The 13,425-nt window shown below is 49.4% G+C and overlaps 3 protein-coding genes across 3 annotated transcripts; 2 read left to right on the forward strand and 1 right to left on the reverse strand.

The window, feature by feature from the left end:
* Positions 1–14: 14 nt before the first annotated feature.
* Positions 15–1,817, forward strand: UHO2_02514 (related to multidrug resistance proteins; the record flags this gene model as incomplete). The annotated part of the gene is made up of 1 exon (XM_041555302.1): positions 15–1,817. The coding sequence occupies one exon, from the start codon at positions 15–17 to the stop codon at positions 1,815–1,817; it is 1,803 nt and encodes a 600-aa protein (XP_041411236.1).
* Positions 1,818–2,069: 252 nt separating this feature from the next.
* On the reverse strand, positions 2,070–2,950 carry UHO2_02515 (uncharacterized protein; the record flags this gene model as incomplete). Its single annotated transcript, XM_041555303.1, has 3 exons — positions 2,070–2,155; positions 2,242–2,287; positions 2,384–2,950. The coding sequence occupies 3 exons, from the start codon at positions 2,948–2,950 to the stop codon at positions 2,070–2,072; spliced, it is 699 nt and encodes a 232-aa protein (XP_041411237.1).
* A 669-nt stretch (positions 2,951–3,619) lies between these two features.
* On the forward strand, positions 3,620–4,588 carry UHO2_02516 (uncharacterized protein; the record flags this gene model as incomplete). The annotated part of the gene is made up of 1 exon (XM_041555304.1): positions 3,620–4,588. One exon carries the CDS (start codon positions 3,620–3,622, stop codon positions 4,586–4,588), a length of 969 nt encoding a protein of 322 aa, XP_041411238.1.
* Between the last annotated feature and the right edge of the window lie 8,837 nt (positions 4,589–13,425).

The raw sequence follows: 13,425 nt of genomic DNA on the forward strand, positions 1-13,425 counted from the left end.
CGACCCACTTCAACATGGCATCATCGCAAACAGAGCGCACACCTCTGCTGGGCGGTGCTCAGCAACGTCAGCCGTCTATCTCTCGCCATCGACCTAGTTTCGCCGCCAGCATCGGTCGACCTGACCTCACTGCCGAAGAGGAAGATGCCATCGCACAAGAGTCAGCCTTCAGCGCTGTTCAAGGCGCAGCACACGGAGTTGACCCCAACTCGTCCGCCTTTATTCCCCTAGATCAGAGCCACTTCTCCGTCGCAGGCATCGATGCGATTGCTGAAGAGCCTTCCGAGCCTCCTCTGCGGCCCGACATCTGGGTCATCATGGGCGCCATGTGGATCGGAAGCTTCTTGGCAGCCTTGGACGGTACCATCGTGGCCACTATCATGACTTCCGTCGGCTCCGAATTCCGTGTGAGCAAGGAGGTTGGGTGGCTTGGTACAAGCTATCTGCTCACTCAGACCGCTTTCCAGCCACTCTACGGCAGAGCCTCCGATATCTTTGGCAGGAAGGCTGCCACTTTGTTTGCTTCCGTTGTCTTCCTGATTGGTTCTCTCTTGTGCGGTCTCAGCCAGTCCTTCTGGCAGCTCTGCGCCGCTCGAGCCATTGCCGGTATTGGTGGTGGTGGACTGACCACAATGGCCACTCTGGTCACCAGCGATCTTGTCAGTCTCAAGGCTCGAGGCACATGGCAGGGTCTCGGAAACTTGGTCTACGCTACCGGTGCTGCTCTCGGTGGTCCCTTGGGTGGTGCACTCGCCGATGGTGGTCTTGGCTGGAGGTGCGCTTTCCTGGTCCAAGTTCCGCTCTGTGCAGTGCATTTTGCCGTGGTCTCGTGGAAGATCGACATTCCCGCTGGACCCGGCAGCATGATCGAAAAGATCAAGCGTATTGATGCTCTCGGCTCACTTTCGCTCGTCACCTCGGTCACACTTATCCTGGTTGGTCTCAGTCTTGGAGGCAATGAGCGCGAATGGTCGGACAAGCTCGTGCTGGGCTCCCTCATCGGTGGTGGTGCTGCCCTGGTGCTCTTCGTTCTGATCGAGCGCTACTTTGCTCGCGAACCACTCATGCCCATGTCGGTGCTCTTCAACCGCACGCCAGGCTTCGTTGCTCTTGCCTGCTGGTTCATTACCATGTCGCAGTTCGGCATCATCTTCAATGTTCCTACCTACTTCTCGTCCGTCGAACGAACCAGCACTTCGTACGCAGGTCTTCACCTCATCCCTAACGCCATCATCGCCTCGAGCTGCAGTCTTGGAAGTGGTCTCATCATGGCGCGTACCGGCAGATACCGCAAGATGCTCCTGCTCGGTGGGCTCTTTGGCTTCGTTGGTCCACTCATGATGTGCTTCTGGCATCGTGGAACGTCCGAGTTCTTCTACTGGGCGACAATGCCCTTCGGAGGTGCTGCTTACGGGTCCATCCTGACCATCACATTGGTGGCTTTGATCGCATCGGTCGATCCTAAAGATATGGCCGCTGCAACGGGTGTCACGTATCTCTTCCGTGCCACTGGTTCTGTTCTCGGCATTTCTCTTTCCAGTGCTATTCTACAGAATAGCTTGCAGAAGAACTTGGAAAAGACCGACATCCCTCGCAAGGTGATTCAGATGATCCGCCAAGATGCAAAGACGATCGAGAACCTGAGCAAGCCGCTTCGTGAGGCTGCCATCAGCGCTTACGAACAGTCGATGCATACCGTCTTCATTGCGATTGCAGCTGCTGGACTCATGGCCTTCGTTGCGCTCTTTTTCATCGAGGAGCGCGACCTTCCCGGCAAGAAGCTTGCTGCTGCTGCACCTGCACGCTCTCAGCGCTAAGAAAAGGCCTGATAACCATCATCTATGGAAGGACTCGCGTATGATTTAGTACACCTGGAGGACCGTCCACCTTGCCTTTTTCCCTGTCTTCTCAGTCCAATTGCAATAGAAACATTCACCTTTTGTGCTTGAGGGTTTGTGTTTCATAGACACTGAGATCAGACTCCAAATCTGAGGTGATTGGGAGAATTGATAATCGCATTGGTTGCAGCGAATATAGGAATTGGGAGCTGAGACAGAAGTCGATATTGATCAAGACAGCTGCTTGGCGAGGAACTCCTTCCAGGCAGTCTGGTCGAAGGACGACGAGATGCTGCCTTCGACGAGACCATTCCAGACTGCAATTAGAAGGGGTGGGCGATCGAAAGATGTGGTCAGCATCAGACAGAGTTTTGCGTATCATTGCAATCTCACATCTACTCACGGCAAGTGGGTGTTACATGAATACCGTTCTGACGACCAAGCTTAACCTAAATTGAAAGATCGAATGCAAAGGAGTGTCAATTTTCAACGAATTGGTAACATTCTCAGCCTTATACCCATTCGAATCTGTGCAAGCAACTTACGCAGTACTTGAGTTCCGGAACAACGGCGCTTCCGCCGTTGCCTTCCTTCTCGACTCGGATGAGGTTCTTAACAGACTGGCCGAGCGGAGTTCCCTGCAGGTCCCGGTGAATAGCTTCCTGATTGCGCTTTTTGGGACCTTCGCCGACGGTCTCAATAACAAGGGTGGCGAGCTCGCCGCGGATCTGATCAGGCGCCTTGCCTCTGGCGGGTCCATCAAAGAAGCGCTCTTGCTCCTTCATGAGCTCCAAGGAATAGAGCCAGAATGCGTTGCGATCTGGGATTGCAGTTCTGGCAGGATCCGTGAGAGCAATCTTGGCCACTGCTAGAGCCGACTCATGCAGCAGCGTCGAGCTAGAGTGCCATGGCTGTGGGTAGGGTCGGATAACGATGCGGACCTTGTTCTTGTACTGGGCCGAGTCTCCGATGACGAGAGGCAGCAAGTGCTCGTTGACACCCTTGAGCTGTTTTGCGGAGAAGGGGCACAGATAGTCGAGGTAGAGCTCAAGGGTGTTGGGAGCAGTGAGCGAGCCGATCGAAAGGGCCTGAAGCGAAGGTGGAAGCGCCATGGTTCAGATGTCGCTTGACGGCGTGAAGAGCGTATCAAAGGACTTGATCGAGCGGTGAGAAGAGGATCTCGAGGCCCACATTGCTTTGCTTGTAACTGTGAAGCATCCAACACTGCACGGACGTCTTGCAAAGCTTAATCTCTGGTTGACGTGATTCGTTTGCTTGCTTGCATCTCAACAGTTTTTGGCTCGGCAAAAGACTGTTAGACCTATAGAAGTTTTTTAACGATGTGAGATCTATGGAGTCGACATTCGAGCTCTGAGGACCGGCTTGACTGTCAGCTGGGAAAGTGAAGTTTGGAGGGTCAAGGCATCTTAGCCGAGGCCAATAATGGCAAGACCCTGTTGGTCGCATTTCGATTCCGCAACAACTTGAGCTTCTTCTCTGGCCGCCAAGCGGTCAAGTTGAGCTCTGGATCAGTGTCCGCGTTTTCTGTCTTGCCAGCTCTTTTGTTCTCGTCCTGGTTGTCTTTCTCGGCTGTGTACCATGCCATTCCCATTCGCAGACTTCAGCCTTGTCTCAGCCACTCGGCGAGCATCATTTCTGCCTTTCTCACCTCTACCTCTTCCACTCGATACATACTCAACTACGCCCTTGCTCCTCTCCATCATCTAAGTCGAACAGCTTAGATCATCTATCGAACGAGTTTGGAGTCGCTAGGACACACAATGCCGCCTAAAAGAGGAAAGGGACCTATCAGAAGGCACCATGCTTTCCACGGTGTCGTTATGGTCTGCGGTTGGCTGCTGCCTCCCCTGGCCGTGCTGATTCGCTTCGGTGTCGGCCTCGATCTGTTCATCAACATCATCTGCACTATTGCTGGATACATCCCTGGTCACGTTCACAACTTCTGGATCCAGAACATCCGAAATAACAAGAATTCGCGACACTCGCCTTCATGGGCCATCAGGTATGGGCTCGTCAAGGACTACCGCGTCAAGCGCACTGCCAACGGTTGGTCTGATCGATACGGAGACTCTGCCAACGACTGGCAGAACCAAGAAGTCATCGTTGACCCCATCACTGGTGAAACTCGCCGTGATCCCGAGTCGGCTCGCAAGACCGGCAACGTTCGTGCCAGTAGTCACTTCCTCTCTCCTTGGGCCGACAACGTGGACGACAGCCCACGGGCAGAACGCGAGGATCCCTCCGATCCCTATGCTGAAGAGAGGAGGCAAAATTCTGGTCGACCCGGCAATGTTTCACGAGACCCCATCACGGGTGCAATCATGGATGACAGCAGAGGAGGCGGCACGGATTCACTCTCCCGCACTAGCTCGAGGAGAAGTCTTGGAAGCCGCTACGCTGAGCGCTACGGCATAGGCACTGAAGCTTCGTCCAGAAGCTCGCTCAGCTACGCCAACGACGGACGCGAGAACCACAACAACAACAATAACAACAACAGCTCCAGTAGATGGGGCCGTTCGAACTCGTCCAAGAGCAAGAAGAAGGACCGTTGGGCAAGAGAGGCTGAAGCACTCGGTCACCCTTCGCAGCAGCACTCATACGGCTCGGACAACTACAGCTTCGATAACAACTCGCGCAACTACGGCAACAATAACGGCAACGGCAACGGCGGCGCAGGTAACCGCAGCAGTCGCATCCGTGATCCCCTTGCCGATCGTCACGATTTCTGATGGCCGCTTTTGGCCTTTGTCTTTCTGTCGAGGATCTTCCTTATGATTGCAATTCTTAGCATGCTGTTTCATTGACGTTGATTTACCGTGACTTGTCGTGTGCGTGAGTGTTTAATTTGCCTTGCCTTGGCTGTGCGTTGCGAGTGCTTGAAACGAATGGCTGAAAGATCCTACCATCGGCGACGAAGAAGGATTAGCATCGGGCGAGAACGCGATCGTCTAAAGCTGAGCACTGTGTTGTCATTAGCCTTGTCTCTCGAGCTTCTTCGGTCATCATTGTTGTCGTACTGCTCTGCCTGGAGACGAAGACTGTGTTTTGCCAAGCTAAAAAATGATGCAGATGCCCTGATTCTCAAGCAAGGCTACTCTTGCGGGCTTTCCTTTTCTTGTTTACTCTGTGTGGAGGATTGTCCTAGGGACCCGGTCAGACTTGAGAATACCATCATACATTGCGACCAAGTCCTGTGGAAATCCAGAAGCGTTCATACTGCATCTTGTGCCAAGCAAATCTCCTTTTTTTCGGAACCCCAATTTCAGAACGGAAAAACCGAGCCAGGAAAGAACAGAAAATTAAAAGGAATTGCATCGAATGCATCGATGTCGAAATTCCAATGACAACCACCAGTGAAAGTATGTGATCTCTAGTTTGATCTCACACCTTTGTCACCTTAACTCACTCGGATCGGGCCGATTGTCACAACAGGCATACTGGCTATCCAATGTTGAAGATTACGATCCAGTGCGATGCTAAAGGATGACGCAGAGCCGATCTGGTTAGATGACCGATCTGATCAGAGATCAAGCCAAGCCGATCTCACCAGAGACCGGGTGCAACACAGTCCCACTCGTTGCCATGGTAGATCATTAAGTAGGAGTACACCCACCTTTGGCAGTTGCCATGCTATTGTATACAGCTCACATGTAAACTGTCCCACAAATTTACATGTCACCATACATCACTCTAATGCTCAATAGCCATAAGTTGTATTGCCACACTGTCTGATATCATCTGAAAGCCCTGCTTCTTCTCTCCAAGACTGTGTAAATGATATTGACATTGACTAAGAAAATTGTGCTATGAAGAAGAGCCAATTTTATTATTATTGTGGGACAGTTTATGAGTTGAGGAATTTCGTTGTTATGTTGTTAATTCTATCTACTAGCTTCTATGTACATTTGTCATCTATATATGCTTGGTAATCTCTTCCACATGTGTTAGCCTGTGATGAGCTGCTCCTTGTGTCACTCCTGTGTTGTCATTTCCTGCATGTTAGCATGACAACACTTATGCATCCCACATGTGTTACCACCTATATGTGTCTTTGTCTCATCAATGACTCACTTATCTTCCATGGGCTCCATAATGCTCTGTGGACCCTGTGAATCCCATTGGAGTGCTGATGCATCTCTCTCAACTGTCTCCCTCAGCGGTGAGGCAGTAGGCTGCTGAGCTGCTATACCTTGCTGTGGTGTCAGTCCTAGCCCTTGTCATGTGCATCGCAATGCCTCCTTGCCTACTGGTTTGGTAAAGATGTCCACTAAGTTATCTTCAGTGCTGATGTACTTGATTTTGACCTTTCCATCTTGTACATTGTCTCTTATAAAATGGTATTTGGTGTTGATGTGCTTCAACTTCCAATGTTGTGCGGGGTCTTTGCTTATCTGGATGGTGCCTGTGTTATCTGAGAAAATTATGGGGGTACCAACATCAACCCTGATGGCCTTGAAGAGGTGTCCAAAGAAGAGAATTTCTCATGTGGCCTTGGTTGCTGCCACGAATTCTGCTTCTACTGCCAATAAGGTGGTGCAGCACTGTAGTGCAGACTTCCATGCTACCAGATTTCCATGTATGAAAACTGCTGACCCTGACGAGCTCTTACATTGTGCCGTGGCGTTGCTTGCCCAGTTTGCATTGCTATGTGCCACCAGAAAATCTTGTTGCTTGTTGCTACCATATTGCAAGTGGACGTCCTGGGTGCAGTCCAAGTATTGGAGCACTCTCTGTGCTGCGTTGTAATGTTCCTTCGATGGTTGTGTCATGTAGCATGTGAGGACACCCACAGCTTGGCTGATGTCCAGATGTGTTCCATTTGAAAGCCATAGGAGTTTGCCAATGATTTGTGGGTATTCCTTCTGCTCGGCTATGCTTGCTGTCATCTCTGGTACTGGGATGTCCTGGAGTGGTATGCTGGATTTTCTTCTATGTTTATCTAAATGCTTGTTTAATAGCTGCTTGACATAGTTGGTTTGCATGAGGTCCATAGTCTTTGCCTTGTGGTCTCTGGAGATCTTGATCCCGAGAAAATGGGATATGTTGCTGCCCTCCTCCATTTTCCACTTCTTGCCTATCTCCCTCTTAATTTGCTTGACTGTTGTCAGTTTTGGAGATATAATCAATGTATTGTCAACATAGATAATCACTATTGCAAAGTTGTCCTCCTTTCCTCTGGTGTAGATACATGGTGCACAATCGAGTCTATGGAAGTTCGAGTGCTGCAGGAACTTATCAAACTCCATGTTCCACTCCTGTCCTGATTGTTTGAGTCTGTATAGCCCTTTTACTACCCAATAAGCTTTTCCTTTTGGTACCTTTGCCCCTTCCAGTGGTTTCATATAGATGACATGCTTGAGTGTGGAGTTGAAGTAGGCCATCGTGATGTCGAGTTGATGGACCTCCCAGTCCCACTCCACTGCCAGTGACAACAGGGCTCTTATCGCACTGAGTGGTGCCACCGGTGCAAAAGTTTCCTCAAAGTCTATGCCCTCTCGTTGTGTGAATCCTTGTGCTACAAGTCTTGCTTTATGTCAGACAGGTACCTCATCAGCATCCAGCTTGAGATGGAGGACAATCTTAGAGTCAATGAGTTTGGTGTTTGGTGGTATGTCCACGATTTCCCAAGTCCCCATGGCTTCAAGCCCATCTAACTCCTTGCATATGGCTTCTTGCCATTGCTGTGCATCGTCACTGTCAAGTGCTTCCTGTAAGCGGTCGCGCGCCAGAGACTAGCTGAGGTTGATTGAGTAAGGACTACTCGATATGATTCACCTAAATGTAACCAAGCATCATCGCCTAGTAAGTCTCGACTGACTGCCTTGAACACTCCATTCAGAGGTTGTGCAGCACAGATGTTGTTTGTTGGTGAGTGAGTGATACACCCTCCCCTACAGTACAAGTGTTTGTAGTACTGTTGATAATGCTCTTGGACATCATCTGGACTGCAATATGCTAATCACCTACAGAGGACGTGAGTTACTGGACTGCTGGTGTGAAACACTGCCTACAATAACCAACTGGACTGCTGGTGTCAAGCAACACCACCTACAGCAAGGAACTGGATGTCATGGGCCTGGATGCTCAAGAAGCAGGAGGGTCATGGGTTCATATGGAAGGAGCACAGGTATCGAAGACCTAGTCGACACCAGTAGAGAGCATGGTCATAGTGCAGTCTCCATGGAGACCATGGACTCCTATGGACTCACATGCAAAGGAGGGCCAAGCACAGCCACGAGGAGGACCAAGCTCAAGGAGCAGGCACAGCCACGAAGAGGACCAAGCTCAAGGAACATGCAGATGGTTACCACTCAGGGGCTCGAGAGACAAGAGCCAAAGGAACTGTCACTGATCAAAGGAGGAGGAGCAGTGTCGAAGGAGTCGACACCAGGTCATGAGGAGGAGGAGCAGTGTCGAAGGAGTCGACACAGCTCAAGAGGCACAGGGGTGCCAAGCAGGAGAGGCCCCTGAGCAGTACTCGATGAAGAAGGTACTCTCTGGAGAGAGAGCAGGAGCAGCATCGCTGGCGATGCTGAGAAGAGGTATATAACCATGCTTTCTCATCAATAGGTCGAGTGGATCCTCATCCACTCTACTCACCATACAACTAGTCAATACTTTAGAAACACAAGTACTCATTAGTTACAGTCAGCATAGCAGCAATCTATCAAGGTTGCTCCTCATCGTAGTGTGTGTGTTGTATCACCACTACCTGACGTCCGAAGGCGCCCATAGCAGGTTAGCGGTCCGGATATAGATAGAACCGAAGGCAGTAGTCCACTGCGGTCCGGGGATCACTTCAAAGCATCAAGTCAACACACTGGACACTCGTGTTGACGCCACCAACCTTATCACCAACACCATCAACCTCATTATCATTGACATCACCAATCTTATCATCAACACCATCAACCTCATTATCATCGACATCACCAATCTCATCACCAACACCATCAACCTCATCATCATCAACACCCACACCAGACCTTGGTGTCATCATAACACTGATATTGATCGTGCCGTGCTACCCCTGAACGGAGTGTCCACAGAGGTCAGCCGAAACCTACGATAGTATATACAACAAACGCCACCTGCTGTCACTGCACAACTTGATAGTCACCGAGTATCTCGAGACAATAGCTGTCGCACAGTTTGATAGTCACCGAGTATCTCGACAGACCGACCTGGGTTTCAGGCGCGAGACCCCTGACACTGGACCGCTGGTGTTGAAGAACACTGCCTACAGTAATGAACTGGACCACTAGTGTGAAGAACACTGCCTACAGTAATGAACTGGACCACTAGTGTGAAGAACACCACCTACAGTAATGAACTGAACTGCTAGTGTGAAGAACACCGCCTACAGTTGTCGACTAACAGTGATACAACACACACATTGAGAGTCATTGCAAGAGCACTGCTATTGTGAAGATACATAACCGAGTAAGTATAGAGTAAGTAAGTTGAGTTTCAGAGTGGATACCCATCCACTCATATGCTATGGTAGAATGAGAGTATTTATATGTCTGGTCAGTGTTTTCCCTCGACACCTATCCTGCTCCTCTTGAGGGGCCTTTGTCCCCTGTTAGGCACTGCCTTGCCCTGCTGGCATCAACCCCTTTGATACTGTGCTCCTACCATTTGCTTGGTGTAAGGGTTATGCAACACTGCCCTCTTGCCTACATGCTCTCCTTCTGCCTGATGTGTGATACCCCATTTCGGCACAGCCCCCTTTCGACTTAATCTTGTGAATTCCCTTTTGAACCTTGTGACCATACCCCCTGGTCATGTGGTCACGTTGGCACAGTTCCGTCTCAACTTGTTCGGATCGGCTGACTAGTTGAAGCGTGCTGATCTGACTGACTCCAATGTTGGCACAGCTCCAAATACTTGTTTGGATCGGCCGACTAGTTGAAGCATGCTGATCTGACTGACTCCATCGTCGGCACAGCTCCGAATACCTGTTTGGATCGGCCGATTAGTTGAGGCGTGCTGATCCGACTGCCTTCGTCGTCAGCACAGCTCCGAGTACTTGTTTGGATCAGCTGACTCGTTGAAGTGTGCTGGTCTGGCTGACTCCGACTGATCCCATGAGATCGATCTGGATTCCCAGGGTTTGATTGATCTCGTAATTCATGTGCACTGCCAACCCGATTAATCTCGTTGATCCCCGATGGTTTTTGACTCTGATCAATCTGGTGCACCCTTCATATGTTGATCTTCTGCGCACCCTTCATATACTGCTCCGTTACGCGACATTATCATAACTGCCGCTGATCGTTTGGCGCACTCTCTTGCGCAGGCCAGCCGTCCCTGTGACACATTGCTCACATCTTTTCTTGTAGCGATCTGATGGTGTGCTCTGCTCTTCCATTTTGCATGCTGACATATGGGGTGGTTTTCTGCCATTTAAACCCTGCCTCCTTCTTCCATTCCTCTGCTGCCAAGCTTGACCATTCTGTTCCATTGTCACTGCAGATGCACTTTAGCATGTGGTCTGTCATTACCTCTGCCCTTTTGATCCATGCTTTCAAGGTGGGGAACACTTCTGCTTTGCTGAGGAGCAGTCTCACGAATACATATGATGAGGCATCATCTACAACTACTAGCACATGATGATAGTTGGGGTGGCCTTGTAGATCTGTCATTAGGTCAATGTGTATTAATTCTAATGGTGCTTGCACTCATTCTGTCTTGCTGCTTGCCATTCTTGCACATGTTTGCTTTGCCTGACTGCAACTATTGCAGTCCTTTGAGTTGTGCTCAAGCTGTGTTTCTCTTCCTAGGTAGTGAGCTTGGATTTGCTGGGTTTTATTTCTACTGGGATGGCCAAATCATTCATGCCATAGTTTGCTTATTGTGTGGCTTGCAGGCCTTGCTGGTGTCATGTTATCATCAATGCCCTCAAGGGGGTCATTGAGCTGTGCTGCTAGGGAGTCGCCATGAACTTCCCATCTTTTCTGGCATTGGTTTGTCTTGCTCTTAACCATGCTTCCATCATGTTGGAGTATTGTAGCTCCAGATTCTTCAAATATCACTTGTGCACTGTCTTCAGTTAATGCTGGAACAGACAATAGATTCCTGCTAAGGTTGGGAATGTAAAGTACATCTGTGAGGGGTATTTTAATGTCTCCAACTTGCAAGGTTGCATCTCCTATTGCCTGCACTTGCAACTGTTCATGCCCTGCAGTGTCTATGGATCCTTGCTTCAGCGTTGGAGCAATGAGCTTATCCTCATCATGTACCATGTGATGTGTAGCTCTGGAGTCAAGAATCCACATACTGTTTTGGTTACAGTTGCCAGTGTTGCTTATGAAAAGGGTGCACCCAAATCCCTATCCCTGCTGAGTAGGAGTTTGCTCCTGACTGCTGGTGCAATTGATTGCAATGTGCCCAGGTTGCCTACACTTGTAGCACTTGGCCAGTTCATTAGGGTTTGTGGGGTCGTGCCTACCCCTATTGTAGCCCTCTTGGTTGAGGACCTGTCTATGCTCACCAGCTTGGCCTGTTGAACTTCTGTTGCTTGTGACTCTGGCTGTGGCTCAGATATGACCTGAGAGCTTGGCTTCTTGGTGCTTCTTGGCTAGTGCATGGTATGCATATTCATAGTTGCAACTGGGTTGAGCGGCCTTGAGGGAATCTACAGTTTGGGTGTATAGCCAGTTGTCCTTGATGCAGCAGTAGAGGGTGGACTTCTTGAGCTTTTCTTCCATGCGACTGCCCAGCCTCACAGCATCATTCCAAATTCGATCTAGTTCCTTTCCAAGGTTGATGACATTTCAGTGGACTAACTTGATCTCATGCACTTGGTCATGAATGGCAGAGAGTTTAACTTCATCATTGATCATGAGTGCTGTTTTGAGCTTCTTGTACAGTGTAGAGCCGAGTTGCTCCTCTTCACCTTGTTCTTGGATGGTGTATGTATGAATACTGCTTTCAGGACTGTGGTCGCATGACAACAGGATGAGGCCTAACAGGTGACTATTTAGTTCTTCATCATAGTCCATGTGGTTGCTAGATATTTCCCCAGTAAGGATCTGCTTTGCATTCTTGATGGGCTGTATACAGTCCATAAACATGGGCTCCCAGATAGCCCAGTTGTTCTCGTTGAGCTTGATGATCTGTGATACAATGCTGAGTACTGACTTTGGAATCTTTTTGACTTGGCTGGTGTTTGGTTGGAGGTTCATCATAGAAAAGGCATGCTCCAAGATTTGGTCTTCATTCCAGTTGGTGTGAACCTCTCTGATCACTTGCATGGTGTGTTCGAGTAGGGCTACACTGTCTACTCTGGGTGGCATCTTGATGGCAAAGTGCCTTGAAGCTGTCGAGCTTCAGACTCTTAATCAGTTGAGGAATTTTGTTGTTATGTCATTAATTCTATCTACTAGCTTCTATGTACATTTGTCATCTATATATGCTTGGTAATCTCTTCCACATGTGTTAGCCTGTGATGAGCTGCTCCTTGTGTCGCTCCTGCATTGTCACTTCCTGCATGTTAGTGTGACAATGCTTATGCATCCCACATGTGTTACCACCTATATGTGTCTTTGTCTCATTGATGACTCGCTTATCTTCCACAGGCTCCGTAATGCTCCACAGACCCTGTGAATCCCGTTGGAGTGCCGACGCGTCTCCCTCAACTTTATGGAGCACTCTGTAAGCGGTTGCACGCCAGAGACTTAGTTTTGGGGTGCTATTGAGTTTGATTGAATAAGGTCTACTCAGTAAGTTTCGCCTAAACATAACCAAATGTTGCCACCTGGTAAGTCTCAACTGACTGCCTTGAACACTCTGTTCAGAGGTTGCACGGCATGGACACTGGTCATTGGTGAGTGAGTGAAACACCCTCTCCTACAGTACAAGTGTTTGTAGTACTGTTGATAATGCTCTTGGATGTTGTCTGGACTGCAATATGCTAATCGCCTACAGAGGATGGGAGTTACTGGACTGCAGGTGTGATTCACTGCCTACAATAACTGACTGGACCACAGGTGTCAAGCAACACCACCTACAGCAAGGGACTGGACTGCAAGTGTTGAAGAACACTGCCTACAGTAAGGGACTGGACCACAAGTGTTGAAGAACATCACCTACAGTTGATGCCTAATGGTGATACAACACACACATTTGAGGGTCGTTGCAAGAGCACTGCTATTGCAATGGTACGAAACTAAGAGTCAAGTAAGTAAGTAGATAGAGTATGTAGTAAAGAGTGGATGGGGCTCCACTTGTATGCTATGGTAGAGTGAGAGTATTTATGCATTCGATTGGTGTTGCCCACAACACCTATCCTGCTCCTCCTGAGGAGCCTTTGTCCCCTGTTTGACACTGTCTTGTCCTGCTGGCATCAATCCCATTGATACTGTGCCCCTACCATTTGCACAGTGTAAGGGCCATGCAACACTGCCCTCTTGCCTTCATGCTCTCCTTCTGCCTGATGATGTGTGATGACCCCTTTTGACACAGCTCCTTCTCGACCTTGTCTTGTGAATCCCTTTAGCCTCTTGTTGAACCTCGTGACCAAACCCCTTGGTCATGTGGTCACTTTGACACTCCTTCTCGA

This window comes from Ustilago hordei, assembly GCF_900519145.1.
Source record: "Ustilago hordei strain Uho2 genome assembly, contig: UHO2_contig_04, whole genome shotgun sequence".
NCBI lineage: Eukaryota > Fungi > Basidiomycota > Ustilaginomycetes > Ustilaginales > Ustilaginaceae > Ustilago > Ustilago hordei.